The 22443-nt window shown below is 37.4% G+C and overlaps 1 protein-coding gene across 4 annotated transcripts in view; it reads right to left on the bottom strand.

Annotated features, from left to right (window-relative positions):
• LOC102595434 (calcium-transporting ATPase 3, endoplasmic reticulum-type) overlaps positions 1 to 22443 on the bottom strand; it is a 69480-nt gene that overhangs the window by 16320 nt on the left and 30717 nt on the right. For all 4 annotated transcript variants that reach the window (XR_001473495.1, XR_001473496.1, XM_006347803.2 and 1 more), the window contains exons 17-24: positions 17880 to 18032; positions 17366 to 17470; positions 15815 to 16011; positions 7904 to 8015; positions 2435 to 2533; positions 2205 to 2350; positions 2017 to 2074; positions 1077 to 1169 (exon numbers count right to left, since the gene is read on the bottom strand). Coding sequence is in view for 2 of the 4 variants with exons in the window: in XM_006347803.2 (XP_006347865.1) it covers positions 1077 to 1169; positions 2017 to 2074; positions 2205 to 2350; positions 2435 to 2533; positions 7904 to 8015; positions 15815 to 16011; positions 17366 to 17470; positions 17880 to 18032 (963 nt within the window). In the remaining 2 variants the exon portion in view is untranslated. The remainder of the gene's footprint in view (positions 1 to 1076; positions 1170 to 2016; positions 2075 to 2204; positions 2351 to 2434; positions 2534 to 7903; positions 8016 to 15814; positions 16012 to 17365; positions 17471 to 17879; positions 18033 to 22443) is intronic.

Here is a 22443-nt window from a genome sequence, read left to right as displayed (position 1 = left end):
AAAAAAAAAACCCTCCCCCCCCCCCTCTTCTCCATTGTACTTCCTCAAAACAGTGATTGGAAAATGTAACTCAATCCGTATTCTTATACCATGAGGTGAAATAGGCAAGAAGACCTTCCCGGAACAATGACCAGAAATTCAATGTTGAGGGACTCATTATCCAAACTCTGATATTAAGAAGAAAAAAGAAGAGAAGATATATTTTTATAAAATGACCGAAAACTTATGTTTAGAGGAAGACTTAATACCCAAATACTGATCCCCTGAAGACAGAAGAAGCTTTAGAAAATGTTCTACTTGTAAATTCACCTGAAAAATGGTCGGGTTGAAGGAGAGATGATGCCACAAAAATAATCACCAAAAGCTGGCATGGTGTCATCAGAAATAAAACTAATGCCATTAGAATGGCAACTGAAAAAGTCAACTATATTATGGAAAAAGGAAAAACTTGGGCAATTATTCCTTCTGCCAATAAATGGAAGCTACTTTTTTTTTTTTTTAACCGAGAAATCCGTCTGTGACCCGCCTTTTGGACCAATCACAGCCTTCTAAACTCGGTGGATAATGGGCCCGCCCCTCTACCCTTCTCCACTTAAATACCGGGCTTTGCTTTGCATGGTGTGGGGCTTGAACCTGCGACCTAAGCCACAAATCCTCCACCTTTTGCCACTCAAGCTAGTAAGTGGAAGCTACTTGTGTTTACTTAAAGATTGTAGAGACTCTGATTCCATATAGTGAAAGAGAAAAACTCTTGCTGAATTGATTTTAGACAAAATATACATGAGTATCCATGATATAGGAGTTCAGACTACATAAAATAAGAACAGTTTAAGCTAAGAAAACTTTCCTAATAACTGGATTCCTAATCATGGGCATCCATAAAGAATAACCATATTACTGAGCTAGAAAACATAACAACCTTAAATCTCTTGACTATCTAAAGGGGAAGCTTTAGAGTGCATCTGGGAAATCTGAAATTCAATTCTCAGTGGAAGTATTAATATAAATCAGTAAAGACTTCTAGCTAGCTTTTTTAATTCATCACCAGAAATAAGCTACACAGAAAAAGCAAGTACCTTTGCAACTGCAGTTCCAGATCCCATGGCAATTCCAATGTTTGCTTTCTTCAGTGCAGGTGCATCATTTACTCCATCTCCAGTCATTGCAACCTTTGAATTAAAATATATATAAAAAAAAAAATATATATATATATATGAAAAGAAAAGAGAACGAACTAAGTTTGTTAACACAGGAATAATTCAGAAGAGAGATTTCATAAGCATGGAACTAAAAGCACAGGTTGCTTCCTGCAATTTTATAGTGCATTTCAACAGAAGAATTTAAGCAAGATTAGGTAATCCAAACACTTAAGGACAAGGCAAAGAGACCCCTGTCCATTTAAATAAGGATGAAAGAAGTTTCACATGCAAAGGATTAAAAAGAAGTAATAACAGAGGTAACAACTCAACATGGTTATGGTCCATTTCAATGATAACAATGTTAAGCAAACTCAGGTAGTGAAATGCTTGAGAAGAAGGCTATAAGATCAGAACAGATTTACACAAGGACATGAGAATATTTATATAATAGGTTCAGAATCTTACATCATTAAATACTGAAGATGTAAGCTCAGAAAATTGGACATGAAAAGGCACAACATATCAGAGAAAAGCCAAGGAGCATTCGAGATGCCAAACTACCCCTCATCATAGAGATAAATAAGCACACAGTTAACGGGCAGAAGGAGAAGTCTCCCCAGCATATAGACAAAGTGGTAATGGTTTGAAATCAAATGATTGGGTGTACAAGTACAATTTCACCAGCCTTACTACCATCACACTACCTGTTCAAAACAGCTTATCATGATTCATACTTTACCTAAAACTATTGTACTCTTGACAAAGTTACAAGCCACATTTTTATGTGGTTCCTTTCTAGTATAAACAAAATAATTGTGAAAGGCCAAACTAACTTGAGGAAAGATCAAAAGCAACAACCAAAAGAGGGGAAAGGTACCACTTCATTTTGATTCTGTAATGCTTCAACCAGCATCCTTTTGTGGGATGGTTCGACCCTAAGAACATGGAAATCAACCATTATAAATGACAAAAGGATAAGTTGGAAACTAGGAGTCAATAAGTTTTATAGACATAAATTAAAGAATTTAAAGGGAATCCAGTAACAATAAGAAGCAATGTTATTACCTGGATAAAATTGTCATTCGTTGTAATGCCACTGATTTCTGCAATGCCGGGAGTTCTTCAAACTCAGAGGCAGTATAAGAAAACCCAGTAAAATCTCCCAAGTGATCAAAGGCACCAATTTTTTGGCACAAGGATTCTGCAGTTGTCTAAAATTATGTAGATATTAAATTGGGTCCAGAGCAGATCATTGCTGATTGAGATATTCATTATCACAGGACTATTCATTTTACCTTGTTATCCCCAGTAACAACGATTACACGTATGCCCGCATTCATACATGAAAGGATGGCATTTCTTACTTCATCCCTTGGTGGATCAAGCATCCCAACCTTTAATTAAGCAAATATAAGAGTAGGTACATAATCATATGGTCAACATTAAAATGAGAACCACTTAAGTGGATAGGGGCAATTAAAGCGCTGCACAACAGAGCACGGAATTTTATGAAGGAAGCGCAAATGAAGAAAAAGATAGAAAGATCGATATATGTCTGATAAAGAGTAATCGATATTCTTTCTCAAAAAGAGAAATTGATATTAACCCAAGCAGTGATAACTTAAATAAAATATAAACAACTACAATCAGGTAAAATATTTCTTGTCAGTGCTGCACTTCAAGACATAACCCATGGGCGATGAAGCACATGCCTTCAAGTCTTGATGCCTGCACCTAAGTGCAGCCCAAGCAAGGGAAGTGGGAAGGGAACAACTTGTTTTGCACCTAACTTCAGGATTCAAGCGTGCCCCAAGCGAGGCTTTGACAACACTATATTTATATGCAAAAAGTTATTATGTTTACAAACTGCAATTATGTGAAATATATGAGTGACAACAACATACCCCATGAAATCCCACAAAGTGGGGTCTGGGAGGGTAGAGAGGTTGTCTTTGAAAGACCCTCAGCTCAAGTGAAGCAAAACAAAGTGGTAATGAAAAAAAGGGCAATGAAGACTTTATGACAACTAATATGAAAGCAGTGCACAGCATACAGGCTAGATACAGTAACATCAACAAAATAGTGCAATCCCCTAAACATAATAAACAACAGATGGTAACATATAACAGAAGCAAGAAATTACATGAATAAGGATGTACTACGACAGACAAGGCACTCCAGACTACCACCAAACCTAATACCATCGAAAAACAAGACGACGCTCAACTATCTACTTAACCTTCTACCCTAATCTATGACCTCCATACCCTTCTATCTAAGGTCATGTCCTTAGTTAGCTGAATTTGCACCATGTCTTATCTAATCATCTCTCCCAATACTTCTCCAACACTACCTCTCCTCATACCCACTACATTCAACCTCTCACACCTCCTCACTCACTGAGACATTTGCATATCTCCTCTTCACATGACCAAATTATCTCAGTCTCCATTCATTCATCTTGTCCACCAGGAAAGCCACTCTTACCTTATAGCGGATATCCTCATTCCTAATCTTCTTGTTTCTAGTATGCACACACATCCATCACAGCATCCTTATTTTCCCTACATGCATCTTCTGAATATAAGAGTTCTTGAGGGGCCAACATTCTGCCCCATACAACATAACTGGTCTAACCACCACTCTATAGATTTTACCTTTGAGTTTTGGTGGTACCTTTTTATCACACAAGACTATGAAAGCAAGCCTTTGTTCATCCACATCACACCAATATAATGAGTGACACCATCGTAAACCACATTTCCTTGGAGCAAAGACCCAAGATACCTAAAACTATCTCTTAGGAACGTGCGTATCAAGTTTCACTTTCACGCTTGCCTCATGTGTTGCATCATTGAATTTACAATCCAAATACTATATTTTAGTGTTGCTCAACCTAGCGTCAACTTCTTAGTAAGTCTCATCAATCAGGATTATGTTATTTAAAAATAACATACACCATGGCACCTCACCTTGAATATATCGTCAACATATCCATCATCAAGGCAAATAGAAACGGGCTAAGTGTTGATCCTTGGTGCATATCTATCTCGACTTGGAAGTGCTCCAAGTCTTCTCACACTATCTTTACCCGAGTCTTGGCTCCATCATACATGTCCTTCATCGCCCTAAATATAAGCCACGCGAACACCTCTAGCCTTTAGGCATCTCCATAGAACTTCCCTCCAGACTTTGTCATAGGCTTTTTCTAGGTAAATGAACATCATATGTAAGTCTATCTTCATTTCCTTGTATTTCTCCGTCAATCTCCTGACAAGATGAATGGCTTCTATAGTTGATCACCACGGCATGAATACGAACTAGTTCTCGGATATGGACAAACTATTCCTCACCCTTATATTGACCACCTTTGTCCCAAACTTTAATAGTATCACTTAATAGCTTGATACCCCTGTAATTGTTGCAATTTTGGATATCACCCTTGTTCTTGTATGACGGAACCATTATGCTCCACCTCCATTCTTTGAGCATTTGTCATTTTAAAAATGACATTAAACAACCCAATCAACCACACCATGGCTTCCCCACCTATACTCTTCCCAAATTCCACAAAAATCTCATCTGATCAAGTCGCACTTACCATGTTAATCGTACGAATAATACCCTTAAATATTCAACCTAAGACACCTACAATATCCAAAATCTTGACGTCTCTCTTAGTGCTCCAAATTACCCAACACAATGTCTCTGCCTTTTCTTCGTTCTAGAATTTATGAAAGTATGCTTGTCATCTTCGTCTAATGAGTGTCTCTTCCACTAGCACTTTACCTTCCTCATCTTTGATGTACTTCACACTTGATCCTGGTCTCGAGTTTTCCTCTCTCTCGTCTTGGTAAGCCTGTACAACTTTTTATCTCCACCTTTGTCCCTTAGCTTGACATACAAGCATTCAAAAGTTGTCATTTTTGTTGTCGTGACCACTAACTTTGTGTCTTTACCTTTCCACATTCGCTTGTCTTTCCATCAACTTTGCATAAGCACTCTACTTTGCTTCCACTTAGCCATGGACTTCTCCATTTCACAACCAATCTATTCATTGACCAACAAAGTTACCCCTTGAAACCCCTACCACATCTCTAGTTGTTTCCCTAATGCAACTAGTTGTCCTATCACATGTTGTTCGCATCCCCACTACTCTATCAAGCCCCCATCAACGTCAACCTCTCCCCCATCTCCCAAGCCCAGGTAAGGGTAAAGCCACCCCATTTGATCCTCGATAGGTCATATAATGTCCTCTTCTTCCCCTCCCTAATAATCTCTAAGTCCATTGCCAAGGGCTTATGTAGGAGAGTAAGATTCTCACTTTGGATAACCTTGAACTCCTAACAAAGGCCTCCACCACCTTTCCTAAAAAGTAAGTAATCTATTTGAGTTTTGGCCACCACACAGCCAAAGGTAACCAAGTGGTTTTCCTTTATCAGAAATCACAAATTACCTATCACCAACTCGAAAGCTTTAGAAAAATCCAAAAGTGACTCTATTTCTAACCCCAAAACAGAATCCTCCCTGCTTAATGACAAAATCAATAGAAGCTACCCTGAAGTGACCATTAAAATCTCCACCAACGAATAGCTTCTTGGTATGTGGTATACCCCTCACAAGTTCATCCAAATTCTCCTAGAAGTGCTTGAACTCCTCCTCCAAGCCCAGTTGTGACGTGTATGCACTAATAATGTTCAAAGTAATCCCTCTACTGACTAGCTTAAGTGAAATATATGATTGAGAACTACCAAAACCATTTTGAATATTTTTATTTAGATGCAAAGTACCAGTCAAAGTGTCATTTTTCTCAAACGAGATATGTTCTTTATTGCAACAGTCAAAGTGTCATTTTTCTTGCAAAGAATAAGAAGCCATCAGATCAATTACTTCAACATGAACAAATTCACACATATCACAAATGGTTTTGACATTTTGACCAAATCTTTTCCCAGAGGAAAGTTTGAAGAATGTAGCTTGATTGCCGTAGTGGCGTTTCCTCCACATAATTGGAAAGGGGAAAATTGTTGAATTTTTGTTCATGCTACTTATTTTCTTTCCTATGTGGATAAAAATATACCCTTTGAAAACCCCACTTTCAGGCCTTATCTGATTTCTAAGGCCCCTTAAACAGTGTAGAAATTTCTGTCATATACCAGCTACCTTATTTTGAGTCTCTCGATTCGTTCACCGTTTGATCAAACTGAAATTTGAACTGTGAGTTCCTAACGTTCTTTTCTTTGATCTGAATAGTAGAGATCGGATTCAGTGGTATATAACCATAGATTTTCAGTCGGTGTATTAAATATACTCCAAAATAAGGACTGGTTTTTCAGTGAGTTGTCATCAGTTTCTAGACTGTCCTTGTAAAACTCAATGGGTTGCAGTAGTATCTTTGCTTCGGTGTATTAAATATACTCCAAAATAAGGACTACTTTATAAGAATCGAGGACATGAAACCATTGGTAGTACTGGATAGAGTAGTTTCTGTAAGTTCAATTTGGATAGTTTAACATCTTAGGACTTGATGAACTTAAAACTCTGATAATGAAGCTTTCTTACATATTAGAACACGTAGGTGCAAAAAGATCATGATTAGTATCGATTTCATGCATTAAGGATGAATAACTTCTAAAAAGGTATTCCATACATATACACACACACACCAGCATAAGATGATCTCCCCTTATCGATTTCATGCATTAAGGATGAATAACTTCTAAAAAGGTATTCCATACATATACACACACACACCAGCATAAGATGATCTCCCCTTATCGATTTCATGCATTAAGGATGAATAACTTCTAAAAAGGTATTCCATACATATACACACACACACCAGCATAAGATGATCTCCCCTTATCGATTTCATGCATTAAGGATGAATAACTTCTAAAAAGGTATTCCATACATATACACACACACACCAGCATAAGATGATCTCCCCTATCGCATGGATTGGTGCCACATTCGCAAGGAAGGAACAGATCTCTACATATTTGAACAGTGAAAAATCCAAACCTAAACTTTGCCATTATTGGAGTGATATGTTCCCAATCATTCATGTAATTTCACCCTGACACCACCAGATTTTTATAAGTGATTTTGGTTGAATTTAAATCATAGATTCGTGAGATTTGAATACCAAATTTGGAGGGTTTTGACCTAGTTCCTTAAATGAGTTAAATAGGGGATCTGACCATGAAACTGGACATTAAATGAGAAACCAATCATAAATTTGAACTCACAAGCTTATAGGTAATCAGATTTTGTAATTTGTTCTGAGATTTGACCAGGTAGACTGAGTATTAATTTTTAGGCTTGACTTTGACTTTGACTTTGATTAGAGGCACCAATCAAATCAATCAAACGCCCCTACTCCAAATTATTTGGAGTAGACTATTTCAATCCTTTGTACCTATTCGACTCTATTCAGGTCCATCTCTTTTCAATATTAGGCATTGGACATAATTTGGTTGAAATTGGAAAAAAGGAAGTATTTGATGTTGAAAATTGAGAATTTGGTTGAAATACTCCTAAAATCTATCCTCCAAATTGCAAATTCTTTATTTCAAGTTCATAGTTGAAATAATGGACTAAACTGATAAACACCTGCTTGAAATAATCTCCAAATATCATTTTATTTGATTGATTGTTTTAAGTTAGTATTCTATAAATCATGCAAAAAGTAAATAAACAAATCAAAAAAGTTGTAATGCTTTTAACATACAAAAGTAAGGCATATAGAAGAGAGAGCATACCAACCCAATAAACGTAAGGTCATTTTCATCATCAAAGGAGAGCGATTGTTGACCCATAGGCATTCTTTTCAAGGCTAGAGCTAAGCATCTAAGAGTTTCTTTTCCTGCAAAACTGGAGGGGAAAAATGTTATGCATCACCTAAATATCCTTAAATATGCATTAATACAGAATATTTTCAAATAACTACAAAAACCCGTTGACACATCAGAAGCTTAAAGGTAGAAATATGCACATCCATGCATCTAGAGGACCTGCCAGATAAGTCTGATGATAACTACCATATTTATGTTTAGTACACTATCAAAAGTGGCACAAGTACAAGGTTATACAAAATACTCAAGTTTGTCTGAAACATCGATATCACCATATCTGACACAGATTAGCAAATTCCATCTCAACATATAATATCTGCAACAACCATAGCAATGGCAATACCGAGAGTAGTAGAGCCTCTTGAACCTACTTAAGACACAATTTTACCTACTCAACCGTGAGAAGGAAATAGAGAAATCGATGAGGAGTCGGACACCGTAGCGAGGTGGATGAAATGGATGCTCACATCCGGTGTCCTATATTTTTTTTTTGAGAAGGTAACAACTTGTTTTCTATTCCAAAAAATCAGAAGCTGCCATAACATATTAAAGGTTCCTAATTACATTTGTGGAGAGTAGCTGGAAGATCTTCAATCCTATAGAAAAATTTACAAGGAACCTGAAACATATGTAACTTGAAACATATGTAACTGATTCTAGATCTTCCATGTACTCTTGTTTACACCAAAAAAGAAACAAAACTAAGCAGTTTGAACTTAATCTTTGGATGGAAGTACTCTTGGCCCGGAAGCATCTGAGATTTCTACAGTGCTTGTTCAGTGGAGGCAAATCTCCACAACCACTTCATCATAAGGCATTAGTTTTGGATTTTTAAATTCCTTACCCTGAACCCCCTCCCCGTTTACTCATAAACACAGTATCCCACTTGACCAAGTAGAATTTCCTAGTGTCACTATTTCCTTCCCACATGAAGTTTCTTCTCACAGAATCTAGTCTATCAATGACACCATTGGGAATAGGTAAAAGAGACATTATATAGATAGGCATAAAGTCCAAAACATTGCTGATGAGTGTTAATCTTCCTCCTAAAGAATGGTACTGGCTCTTCCTATTCACCAACCTTTATTCACATTTTTCAATCACCCCATTCCAGATGCCTATGGATTTGCTTTTGGCTCCCAAAGACATCCCCAAGTATGTAGTTGGTAGGTCTCCTATCCTTCCACCCAAAATGCTAGCCAGAGAGAGTAAATCAGGGACTTATATAAGAAAATCTTGTTCAAATTGATGTGAAGTCCTGAGATAGCTTCAAAAAGAACAAAGATTACCCTTAAAATCTTGAGTTGTTTCATGTTTGCATCAGGAAGACAAGAGTGTCATCTGCATATTGAAGGCTAGTAATCTCCAAATCAACGCCCACTCTACTGGAGACCCTAAAACCTCTCAGCCACAACTTCTCTTGAGGAATTTTCAACATATTATTTAGCTCCTCCATAGCAATAATAAAAAGGAAAGAAGATAATGGGTCTCATTGTCCTAAACCTCTTTGTGAAGAGAAGAAACCTGTACGAGAGCCATTTATTAGAACTGAGAATTTCACAGTGCTGATGCAAAACTTCATCCATCTTAGCCATCTACCTCCAAAACCCCTTTTAAAAAGAGTCTCCAGTAGGAACTTCCAATTGAGGTGGTCATAAGCTTTTTGAATGTCCTGCTTACATAGGATGCCTGGGACACTACAACTAGTTCTAGCGTCAACACACTCATTTGCCATAAAAATGGCATCCATTATTTGTCTCCCTTTTATGAAGGCCAAATGTTGGGGTCCACCAGTTTATGTATAACCATTTTTATTCTCTCAGTGAGTAATTTGGAGGTGATCTTGTACACATACCAATCAGGCTAATAGGTCTGAAGTCGGTGAGCTCCTAAGCACCTATTTTTTTTGGAATTAAAGCCATATAAGTAGAATTGAAGCTTCTCTCAAACACACATCTCTCACTGATACATTCTTGACTTGGTAATAATGTATCAGCGAAACTTAAAGATAAGTTTTGTAGAGTGGCTATTAGACCGACTGTGTTGTACGGAGTGGAGTGTTGGTCAGTCAAGAACTCGCATATTCAGAAGATGAAGATAGCAAAATGAGGATGCTTAGATGGATATGTATGCATACTAGAAGAGACAAGATTAGAATGAAGATATACGGGGTACACAGGGAGAAGTTGTTGTGATGGACAAGATGTGGGAAGCAAGACTAAGATGGTTTGAGCATAAGAATAGGAAGACCACAGACGCCCTCGTGAGGATGTGCGAGAAGTTGGCAGTGATGGATTTCAGAAGAGGTAGGGGTAGACCAAGGAAGAATTAGGGAGATTAGACTAGACATGACACAGCTTCAGCTCACCAAGGAATAACCCTAGAGAGGAGATCATGAAAAGAGAGGATTAGGATAGATGGTTAGTTGGTTGTAGAATGTTTTCTCTCACAACACTTGGTGGAGCAGGATTCTAGAGCATTTATCGGTTCCCTTATTGTCACTATTATGCTCGCATTATCTTATTCTTCAATTTTATTACTACTGTCATTTCTTTCATTTTGGTTGTCTTAAGTTTCTATTGTTTGTGCTTTCTTTTCTCCAATATTTTCATCATAGCTTTACCCTTGCTTTTCTTTCAAACCATTTTCTGAAAACGATTTCCTTGAGTCAAGGATCTCTCGGAAACAATCTCCCTTTTATCCCACAAAGGTAGAGGTAAGGCCTGCATACATCCCATCCTCCTCAAACCCCACTTATGGGACTATACCAGGTAAGTTGTTGTAACAATAAGAAGATTGCAATGTCAGAGAAGCATAATTTTGCTAGAACTTATACGAAGTAATTGAACTCTAAAAACTAAAGCATCCCTTAATCAAAGAAATACATGCAAAAGGTTGTTCAATGTCTATACTTTTTTTTTTGAACAGGTAACATTTTTGTGTATTAATAACAAACTACAGAAAGGGTGTGTAGTCTCCCATATTTACATCCAGATGAGCAAAAAAAATAAGCTCCTAGTCCTTAATTTTCTCGTAAGGAATCGAGTACATCATAAACTGATTCTAACTCCTCAATTAAGCTATGTTTACACCAAAAAAATAAAAGCCCTAAACATTTCAACTTTAGTTTCTATATACTAATGGTTTTGTCTTCAAACCAAACTTTGTTTCTTTCTCCCCACACAATCCACCAAATGCAAGCTGGGACAATTTTCCATCTCTCTTTCTGATTAGAGGGATTGGTATCACTGTTCCAGCATTTCAATACATCAGATACTCTTCCCGGCATAGTCCAGTTAATGCCCCTCAAGTTAATGAAAATATTCCACAACTGGTCAATCCAGCTACAGTGAAGAAAGATATGAGAGATTGTCTCTGCTTCCTTACCACAGAGAAAACACCTTGAGCAAAGATTGAAACCTCTCTTCATGAGTGTATCTTGTGTGAGTACAACTTCTCTGGCTAGCAACCAAGAGAAGCATGCAACTTTGTGAGGGATCTTACCCCTCCAGATCATCTTCCAAGGCCAGGTCCCACTCTGATTGTTTGAGGTTGTGAGTACTCGGTATGCTGCTTTCACTGTAAATTTGTTCTCCTTATTCCTTAACCATATCAAGCAATCTGCCTCAGTTGATGTACCTTTGAACTGTTCTAAAGTTCCGAAAAAGCTTGCTAGTCTGTCAATTTCCCAATCATTTAAAGCTCTTCTGAAACTCAACTAATTACATATTATGAAATCTCAAAGTTCTTGTAAAATGTTCTAAAAGAAACTTAACAATTAGCATGGGCCATAAGGCTTGAAATGGTCTGTCTATTAATTGGTGTCTTAGTACAACTCTGTTTAGATAGCACTGCCATTTCAGCCAACTTATGAGTTATGTGCACATGACTAATCCACCAGACACCTACTACCTAACACATGTACCAGATAACTTTATCCACCAAAACTTGAGTAGTCTAAGTAGTCTTGAAAGAATTCACTTAGTATTGCCTCTGTTTGTATTAGAACTTTGGTGCCTTGGTATAAATTTCACATACAAAGGAAACCATACATTTGAGTAGAGAATATCTAACATTCCCCATCACAAGACAAAGAAAAACAACTACAATACATATGTCCTTCCATCTTGGATTTGTGCCTGATATAGTTATTAATTTACCCGCCCAAGGGTAAACACAATGCAACAAAACACAATATTTAACTCCTAGATACCTCTTATATCCTATCATCATTAAATTCAATTTTTAACACTTGCAGAGAGGTAAAATTATTTTTTCACCGGTGGAATGATAGTCAACTTGCACACACCTCAACTATTCCATTAAGTGCCCATACCTCTCACCTGCACAAGTACCGAGTAATTCTATCCACCAAGGTTTAGACATATGGGAAGAAATCACTTAGGCATACCAACTATATATGTTGTGATGCTGATGTGATCAAGTTGGACTACCTTGGACAAGCTCTAACTTGATTGCAAGTGATTTCAAGGCTTAAATCAACCTTAGTAAATGTGAGATCATACTCGTTGGTGTAGTAGATAATATTGGCATGCTTGTCCATGTCTTGTAGTGCTGGGTAGGGGCTCTCCCCCACTACCTACCTAGGATTGCCTCTGGTGTGTCGAACAAGGATCTCACTGTTTGGAATCCTGTCATTCAGAGGGTAGAGAAGACATAGCTAGGTGGCAGAAAGATACTCATCCAAAGGAGGCAAAGAAGTGCATATAAGGAGCACGCTATTGAGTATCCCTAAATATTGCATGTCCATGTTCAATGCACCTTGCTATGTTATAGGTAAGATGGAGAGGTTGCAAAGAGATTTTCTTTGGGATGCGGCGGACGGAGCAAAGAAGTTTCACTTAGTTTGATGGGAATCTATGACATCTCCTAAACAGTACGGAGGATTTGGGATTAAAAACTTGAAGACTTTCAATAAAGCTCTTCTATTTAAATGGTTGTGGAGATTTGGGGTTGAGGGAGAAGCTTTATGGAGAGGGGTTATAGCTGGAATATACGGTGAAATGGAGGGGGAATGGAGAACAAAAGTGATCACTATGCCTTTCGAATGTGGTGTGTGGAGGAATATAACGAAGGGGTGGGATGCTTTGGATGATAACATTACTTTTAGGGTTGGCAGGAGAGTAGAGTTAGTTTTTTGGGGGCAACAGTGGTGTGGAAGTTTGGTGCTTAAGGATAAATTCCCCTACTGTATATGGTTTCATGCCAAAGGGAGTTATTTGTTCAGCAAGTTAGGAGGACACAAGGGGATGGAACTTTTAGAGATTTGAGGTTCAAAAGGAATTTCCAGGATTGGGAGGTGACCGAACTTCAGAGATTGCTAAATTACTCCAAAAGAAATGTGAGAAGTTGACAGACCCAATGATTTGAGTAGAGAGAAGTTGGGGAATAACAAAGTGTTTTCTGTCAAGTCCTTCTATAAGAAGCTTCTGGTAAGGGTGGAGGATATTTTTCCATATGGTGCGGTATGAATAACGAAGGTTGACATGAAAGGTGTGCTTCTTCACGTGGCTAGCTACTGGAGGGGTGATTTTGACATCAGAAAACCTTAGGAAGCAATAGGTTGTCCACATGAGTTGGTGTTTCCTATGTAAGGAGACTGGTGACGATGCGGATCATATTTTATTATATTGCAAATTAGCCACGATGTTATGAGAAGATATGTTTACGTGGCTTGGTGTCACTCAGGTAATGCCAAGATCAGTGAAGGAGTTGATGATTAGTTGGAAGAGTGGAGCTAGGAGAAGAAGCCACAATGCATGGAATGTTACTCCTCTAGCTTGGTCATTTCGAAAGAGAGAATAGGAGAGCTTTTGAAGGGCTGGAGATGAGCTTTACTCAATTGAGAAGTAGTTTTTGATCCCTTATTTTCTTTTGGTGCACAAATGTAGTTCATGTTTGTATAGAGGATTGGATGTCTTTTGGAGAGAACCATATTTTGTAGGTCTCCTTTTTGGTATATCTCTTATATATGGACAAGTTGGCCTTGTTATTGTCAATGAAAACCTTACTTGATCAAAAAAAAATTATCCATATATATCAAGCCCCCAAGGCTTTGGTCTAACTGATAAGAATGTTGTGCGTGATGTGAGATTATGGGCATAACGCGACAACAATATGGTATTTAAGTGGAGAAGGGTGAAGAGGTGGGCCCATTATCCACTGAGTTTTAAATAGTGTGTGGACCGCGAAGATTTCTTGGTTATCAAAAAGATTACCCTCCACAACTATCATTCCTTTTACAGATAAGTGAAATCAGAACTTCAGAAAGTATCGGTAATATTACAGGTTTTATGTGGCTGTTCACTCATAATGCATGCCTCACTCACTGCAACCTATAGAGAAGGGGAATGATGTTATGCATCATATGCTTTATATGTAATAGTGAGGTGGAAAGCTTAATCACCTCTTTTTGCATTGCTCAATTGCCAACCAGAGTTGGTCACTTTTCTACAGGTTATTCAGGATGATATTTCTCATGCCATACACAGTTAAAGACTTACTCAACTGCTGGGCTTACAAGGGGATCAGAAAACTATTGAGGAAGATATGGAAGACGGTGCCTGCTTGTGTCTGTTCAGTAATATGGAAGGAAAAGGGTACCAGATGTTTCAAAGGGAAGGAAGATACCATACAAAAACTGAAAGACAAATGTTTATGGCTGATGCTTTTTAGTGTAATCTACCGGATGTAAAGGATGAAAATAGCATGCTAGAAGGAGTCCATCCTTTTGTATTTTGTAAAAGGCAGAACTCATCAGCAGCCCCTTAAAGTTGGCATCAACTTTCACTTATGCACCTCAAGTAGGTCTTGTTCATTTTAGGCACCTGCAGTAGGGTCCCATTGTGTCATTTTGACACTTTTTTTACAATCATCTAAAATAACAGTGTAATACACTCGCGGACGACATGGCATGATGATTAATTAAAAGAGGACATGTGGCATTTGAGAGTAAAATAATAGTTTATAAAATAAATTATACGAAAAAAAAAGAAAAAACTAATTTTCAACAAAAATAACCTATTTTCTATACCCCGCCTCCCCTTTCTTCGTGACATTGTCCCTTTGTTCTTCTTCCACTTCTTTTTTTTTTGGTTTTCAATAGTTTATAATTCATTTTCTTTTTTCTTTATCGCTTCAAATTTGGTTTGGAGGACTATTTTATCGATAGTGATTGACTGGCAAGGTTCCGGCAGAAATGATAGGATTCTTCCTTCATTTTTCTTTCAATTTTTCGTGTTTTGTTCTTTCATGTTCTTATAAAGTTTTTCATTAGTGTGATGGTTTTTTGGTTTTTTTTCCATGTTTTGCAAGGTTCTCCATAAAGATTTTTATGGTGGAAGGTGGAGCAAGTGGTAGGGATAAAAAGTGCAAAAGAAGAAGAATGAAAAAAAATACAAAAAAAAAGATGCTCCTCAAACGCTAAGAATGGGTGCATCACACACAATGTGCTACGTCAGCAAAAAGTGTCAAAATGACACAGCGGGGCCTTATTTGAGGGGTGTTAAAAATACACAAGGCCTACATGAGGTGTCTAAGTTATAGTTGGTGCCAACTTTAAGGGGTTGCCTATGGGTTCCACCTTTTTGTAATGAAGGATCCCTAACCGATATTATGCCTTGCCCCATCTGAGTGCTAGGTTGCTCTAATTTTAATATAATGTTAACTTACCTATTCAAAAAGCAAACAGAATACAGGTTTCCAATCTGAACTATCTGGATTCAAATATCCCATTCACGCACGTGCCAGACTTGTAGAAAAAAATACAACCATCACAAAAAAAAGAAAAGGCCTAACCTATTATACTTTGCTTCCAACTGAGCTCTAATATGTGCAGAAAGAGGGACCGTAGAACCATCATCATTACACAGTATATTGGTACATCTTGAAAGTATGCTTTCTGGAGCTCCTTTTGAGAACATTATCTCCATCTGCTTCCGGTTACAAAGCACACTCATCATTTTGCGATCACGTGAAAATTCCAATAAAGAAACCTGCAAGTTATGGAATAAGTAAAGATGAATATAATGACATGCATAGCAGTAAATCTGGTCTTTAAATGCTTTTCATGTGTCAAAATCATATAATCAAACAAATTAATAAAGCAACTTGATTTCCAGGAGAAGGAAAATGAAAGGTATTGATTCTAAAAACTCTAAAATTAGCCTTTCATGATTTCTTCAAGTGCAGATAAACAATGCATTTATCAGCAGTGTAGAGCAGCAAGTGTTAGGAGACAAGAGAAAGGGGAAAGGGTGAGAAATTTAAGAAAATCTAAGGATAAATAGTTTATAGAACCCTGGCATGCTACTATAAACAGCAAAGATCGCACAGACACAGTAGCCAAGCGCAAAAAGGGACAAGCTCTGACTCATTCATGTAACAGTTACTTGCAATCTTCCTTGGCAGAATTATGTTCTATGCTGAACTAAGAGGGCATTTGGATTGGCTTTTCTAAAATAAGTTATAAGCTAGTAAAAGCTAAAAATCGTAAGTTGGGAATACCCAACTTTTAGCTTTTAGCTTATTTTTGTATTTTTTTGGCCTAAAAGTAAGTGCTAAAAAACACATTTTTCTTTTCGAAACACCACAAAAAGTAGAAAAAGATCTTAAAGACAAAAGAACTTAAGCTAAGCCAATCCAAACAGCCTCTAACTGATTAAACAAAACAAATTTACAATCTAGACTGAATTAGCTAACAAATCTAAGGGTAGCCCACGCAGGTCGTTCAAGATCTTTCACGTTTTGGGACCCTAATATTGCGGACTACTTGGAATTTGCAAAACTTGCAATGATTTTTTTTCTCTATAGGTCGTCCAGCTTTTCTCCAGACCCACGTAGCGGAAGTTGGTGCTCTGTAATGCTCTTTTAGATTTTTTTACTTGTAAGAATCTTTACCTAGAATTCCTCTTAGCATTTTGTTTACATTAAAAGTTCAGAAGGCATATGCAAACAAGAAACAACAATTGACGCATGATGTCTTTAACAAATGTGAGGATCCAAATGGTGAAAATAATTACATTCGCCGTATTTCCCACGAAAAAACTATTGCAAACATTTGACTGCTGTAGTAAGCATTTCATAAAAGGGAGTTACTATCATCTCAATGGGAAGCAACATTTTACTACAAACCAATTGGGAAAATCATTTGGAACACTTTTGTAAGACAAACATGATCCCTAATGTGTTCGGCAACATGAAAAACACTCCTATACGGAGAGCTCAAACATGACTTTTTTCATGTTTCAGCAAAAGCAAGTTAGTTTGAAATTCCATAAGAATGTGAATGCAAGTCTTAGATTTTGATTATCTCCAGCACAAAATAAATAAAGTGGAAACATACCTCACCTTTTTAAATTGGCTTTCCCAATACCGATTACAGTAAGAGGCCCGTTCATGCTTGCTTAGCATATTTAAAGCAGAGGGCATTGTATCAAAACCAGGAAGACCAATCTGACAATAATTGATAAGAGAATAAGCATAGAGTTACATCTGATTATCAGTCACATAATCAATTTATGTGCTGTAATATGTACATATACTAAACAAATACTTCCTCTGTCCCTTTTTAATAGACCTATCGGAATTTGAAATGTTAATTTGACTTACTATACAAGAAATGGTGAAAGGAAATAATAAAATAATGGTTGCATAGCCAGATTGATAGGAATAATCAAATTATTTAAAATTTGAAGAATTAGATAAACTATAAAGCTTGAAAATTGTATGGCCTTAGGAAATAATGTTATCAGTAAAACAATGTTAAACATTTGGGACTTCTACAAAATAAAAAGAAATGCCATATAAATTGGAGATAAGGAATAAATAAAGAAGCGACATGCAAGCCAAAGTCCAGACTAACTTTTTCTGCCAGCAAACGGAGGGCAACTTCAGTTGATTCACCAATCTTCTCATAAATTCTCTTATCTGGGTTGTATTGTATAACAGACTCATTGCATAGAGCTGAGCACATTGCTATATGAAGTAGACAAGGATACTGAGCAGGAATCTCTAGCTGCACAGAACACCAAAATTAAATAAACTACTAAATAAATATACTATGGAAAACAGAAGCAAGTAGCAAACAAATAATTTTATCCTATAATGCTTCTAGAGTATTTAACATATATAGTGTGCGACATGGAAAAGGATTATAATGTACTTTGTATTAATAGGGCTTAGTGTAATAATGTAGTTAATGCATCTTATTATTATTTCTCGTGTTTTTATTTTTCACATGGTATTAGAGAGACCGTAAGAAATCTCAGGAATAGGATAGTCAATCACCATGCCTTCTTTCCTGTGACTTCTAGATTTTCCCTGTGCCATCTCCTTTTCTGCCAGTAGTCAAGGCCCAGCAAGATCTGGCGACCAAACCCCAGAAAACTGCTTCAGCAGAATCCCCAATGATGCACCCTCACGTGCTTGACAAAGCTCCAATGCCTCTGGCATGTCCAACACATGCTTCAGCGCGTGAGGCAGTTTGCAGCCAATTTTCAGAGCAGTTCTTTTTTTTGGTTGGGATCATACCATGATTTCGAGCCCAGCATACTATTTTCTTCAAGTTCCGATCACTTTTCATTTTTCCAGTGAATTTTCTGACGTGTTTGTGCAGTGTTACAGCCATTCAATAACTTTTTTAGTGAAGTATGTAATTCTCTGCATGGTAGACCACCTAAAATGCTCATGTTGCTTATACTGCACCGGGTGTAATTAGGGGTTTTCTTTAGAGAAAATTACAGCCCAATACCTTTAGGCCATCTAGTTCACAAAATATGTACACAGTGTATAAGTAGTGTATACTTTATACTAATACACATATAATATACATACATTTGCATATAATATACATACTTATACATATAATAAACATACCTATATGTATAATACATACGTATTCACACCATATATAACTGAGTGTATATGTAGTGTATACTTCAGCTATCCTTGGTAAACTACATGGCTAAATGGTTCCTTTATCTTTTTTGAGGCTGTAAATGGTTCCTTATCTGAAGGAGGATAAATAAATTCCTTCTGTATTGAGCAATTAAGCAGACATCTCCATGAGTAGTCTTAGTTGCTCAGACTCAGACTTTTGTTCCTGGTAATTCTTTTGCTTGTGTTAACATTCTTATACCCTTGGACTGTGAGTCCTGGACTCCAACACTTTTGATCATATTTCTGGTAATAAATTCTTTTGCTTATGTTTCACATTCTCCACAAGAACGTTTTTCTCCATAATGGTATTGAGGATGAAGTTTTTTTTTATTAATGACAAGGGAAACCCGCGGCCGCGACCCTTTGGGTGAGCACAGGGTAAAACCTCCGCCCCTATACAATAGTTCGCAAACCACACAGGAGAGGTAACTCGTACTAGGCAAGCCCGGTGCAACCTTGACCCAAAAGGCAAACCCCTTGCTTTCCCAGGCAAGGGGTTTCGAACTTGAGACCTCCAACATGGAAGTCCAAAGCCCGGGCCGCCCCGAAGGGTATTGAGGATGAAGTTTATACGGAGGAACCACCTAATTTTGTTGCTCAGAGGGAGTCTAGTAGCTTCGTATGTCTATAGCACTAGTCACTCTATGGCCAGAAACAGTCACATAATAATTTAGGAGTTTGGCATGAACTTGTAGTAAAACTTATCACTCTATGGTTCATCAACATTCTGCTCCAAATCTATCTATTTATGGTGGTTATCGTTAGAATAGGAATAGGTTTATACAATCCTATTAGAATAGGAATAGGTTTACACAATCTTATTTAAATAGGAATAGGTTTATACAATCTTATTTAAATAGGAATAGGAATAGTAAATAGTATCTTGATAAAGGATTGTATTCTAGTGTCTATAAATAGGATGTCAATGTAATAATGTAGACACAACTACAATTCAATAATATTTTTCTCCTATATTTCTCACATGGTATCAGAACCATGGTTAGAGATGGTGTTCATCTTGGCGGGTGTAGTTCTAGCCGCAACCTTTTTTACAGTAATGAAGATTTTTGTTGGAGAAATTGTTTCAGAGACCTCTCTGTCAAGACGTAAATTTGATGGAGGAGATTATGGAGAAGAGGTGAAAGATCTTAAAGATTATGTGAAGGTGGACAATTTTATTTTGTCAGAAATTCAGGCCAAGGGAGAGATTTGTTGGGTTTTATTTGCCCCGACTTTCTTACCATAAATAGGTTTTCCTTTTAGGAAATTTTTTTAATATTTGACTAATCATTTTCTTGTAGGAAAAGGTTTAGGACTCTATAAATATAGGTTTGTTCCTTCTAACTTAATTAACATTCACAATGTAGTCCTAACGTTTTGAGAGTTTTGGTTATGGGGGAGAATTTGTGAACCTCCTTGTATTCCGCCCGTCTGGCCAACAATTATGTTAGCAAAAGTTGGGTCACCGTGTATCTTTCCGGTGACTATTTTATCATATTTGATTTATGTAAGCACCGTGTCATCACTCCGGTGACTATTCTTTTATATCTAACTTGTAGCACCGTGCCATCTTTTTTTTGAAACTGGTAACTTTTTCTATATATGTTAGAATCTGAATCATACAAGAGTTGTAGCATCCCCATATTTACAAAGTACTACCTACATCTATGATTCTATGATCCTATGTCTATAATGAGTCTAAAACATCAATGATAGAGACAGGATCATTTAAAAGTAACTGATTACACCAAAAACACAGTAGCAAGATGCAATTAAGCTTAATCTGTTGCATATTGTTCTCTATGCTCTCAAAACACCTAGAATTCCTTTCCTTCCATATTGTCCACCAAATGCCTGCTGGGACTATCCTCCACCTGACTCTATTCTTGGCCAACAACCCAGCTTGTTAAGGCCTCAGGCATCTGTAATTTTCCGAGGCATGCTCCATGCTATTCCTCTGAGGTTCAAAAACAATCTCCATAGTTGTCCTGTGATTCTACAATGTAGGAATAGATGATTCACAGTTTCTGCCTGCTCCCCACACAAGAAGCACCTGGGGCTTAAAATTACCCCTCTTTTCATTAGGTTCTCTTGGGTAAGCACGGCCTCCTTTGCCAAAAGCCACACAAAGCATGCCACTTTATATGGTATTTTTTTTTTGAAACGGTAACTTTGTGTCTATTGATAGAAAAAGATCAATACATGGGCTGTACTAGAGCCATATTTACAAGTAAATCCAGATCCTATGATCCCATGTCTATAATGAATCTAACACATCAATAATAGATACAGGATCATTAGACCGAATTTGATTACACCAAAAACATAGAATCAAGATACAATTCAATTTGATCTGTTCTATACTATTTTCTATGTTCTCAAAACACCTAGAATTTCTCTCCTTCTAGATTGTCCACCATATGCTGGCTGGTATGATTCTCCATCTACATCTGCTTCTTGCCAGAACCCCAACTTCTTCCCAACTTTGAAGGGCCTCTGTAACCTTTCCTGGCATAGTCCAGGAGAAACCTTTAAGTTTTATGAATAGCCTCCAAAGCTGACATGTTGATCTTGTAGTGAAGGAACAAATGTCGAACAGTTTCTGCTTGTTCTCCACAAAAAACACACCTCGGACATAAAATTATCCCCTTTTTTCATCAGATTGTCTTGTGTAAGGACAGCTTCCTTAGATAGGAGCCAAATAAAACATGATACCTTGTACGGTATATTCACTTTCCATATAGTTCTCCAGGGCCAGTTGACATTCTGTTGATTGTGACTATTCAACCATCTGTATGCTTTGCCTACCCTGGCCAATAGTGTTAAGGAAATCTGCAACTCTTGTGATTTCCCAGTCATTTACTTGTCTTCTGAAACTGATTTCCCACCCATCAGGTGTCCACATTCCTGCAATTGTTCTTTGCTGATTTAACATTAAGTTGTGGATATCTGGGTAGATATTCCTCAGAATCCCCATCTCATGCCAGTCATCTCCCAAGAAGCTTGTCTTTTCCCCATTTCTAACCTAACTGGTTGGTTGTTGGTTGTTGGTTGTGGTTCATTTTCCTGTACGCTTTGCTCACTTTGTATGTGCCTTTCTCATCTCCCTTCCACCATAGTTCATCTTCATCTGTTCCCAACCCACTGAATTGCTCAATCTTGTTGATGAAATCTTCCATTCTTGGTATTTCCCAATCATTGAATTGCCTTCTGAAGTTGAATCTCCATCCCTCTGTTGTCCATAATTCTGCCATGGTACTCGGTTGGTGTAGTACTAATGAGTAGATATCTGGAATAACCTTTCTAAGTTGCCTTCTTCATGCCATTCATCTTTCCAGAACCTAGTTTTAGCCCCATTGTTCACCTTGATCTTGAAGAAGCACTTCAGTTCATTCCAGAGATCTCTGATGGATCTCCATAAGTTAACTCCACAAGGAGTTGTAATGTCCTTAGTCATCCATCTGTCTTCCTCCTCATACTTAGCTTCT

This window comes from Solanum tuberosum, unplaced genomic scaffold (assembly GCF_000226075.1).
Source record: "Solanum tuberosum cultivar DM 1-3 516 R44 unplaced genomic scaffold, SolTub_3.0 scf00094, whole genome shotgun sequence".
Lineage (NCBI taxonomy): Eukaryota > Viridiplantae > Streptophyta > Magnoliopsida > Solanales > Solanaceae > Solanum > Solanum tuberosum.
This window is presented reverse-complemented; position numbering and strand designations above follow the sequence as displayed.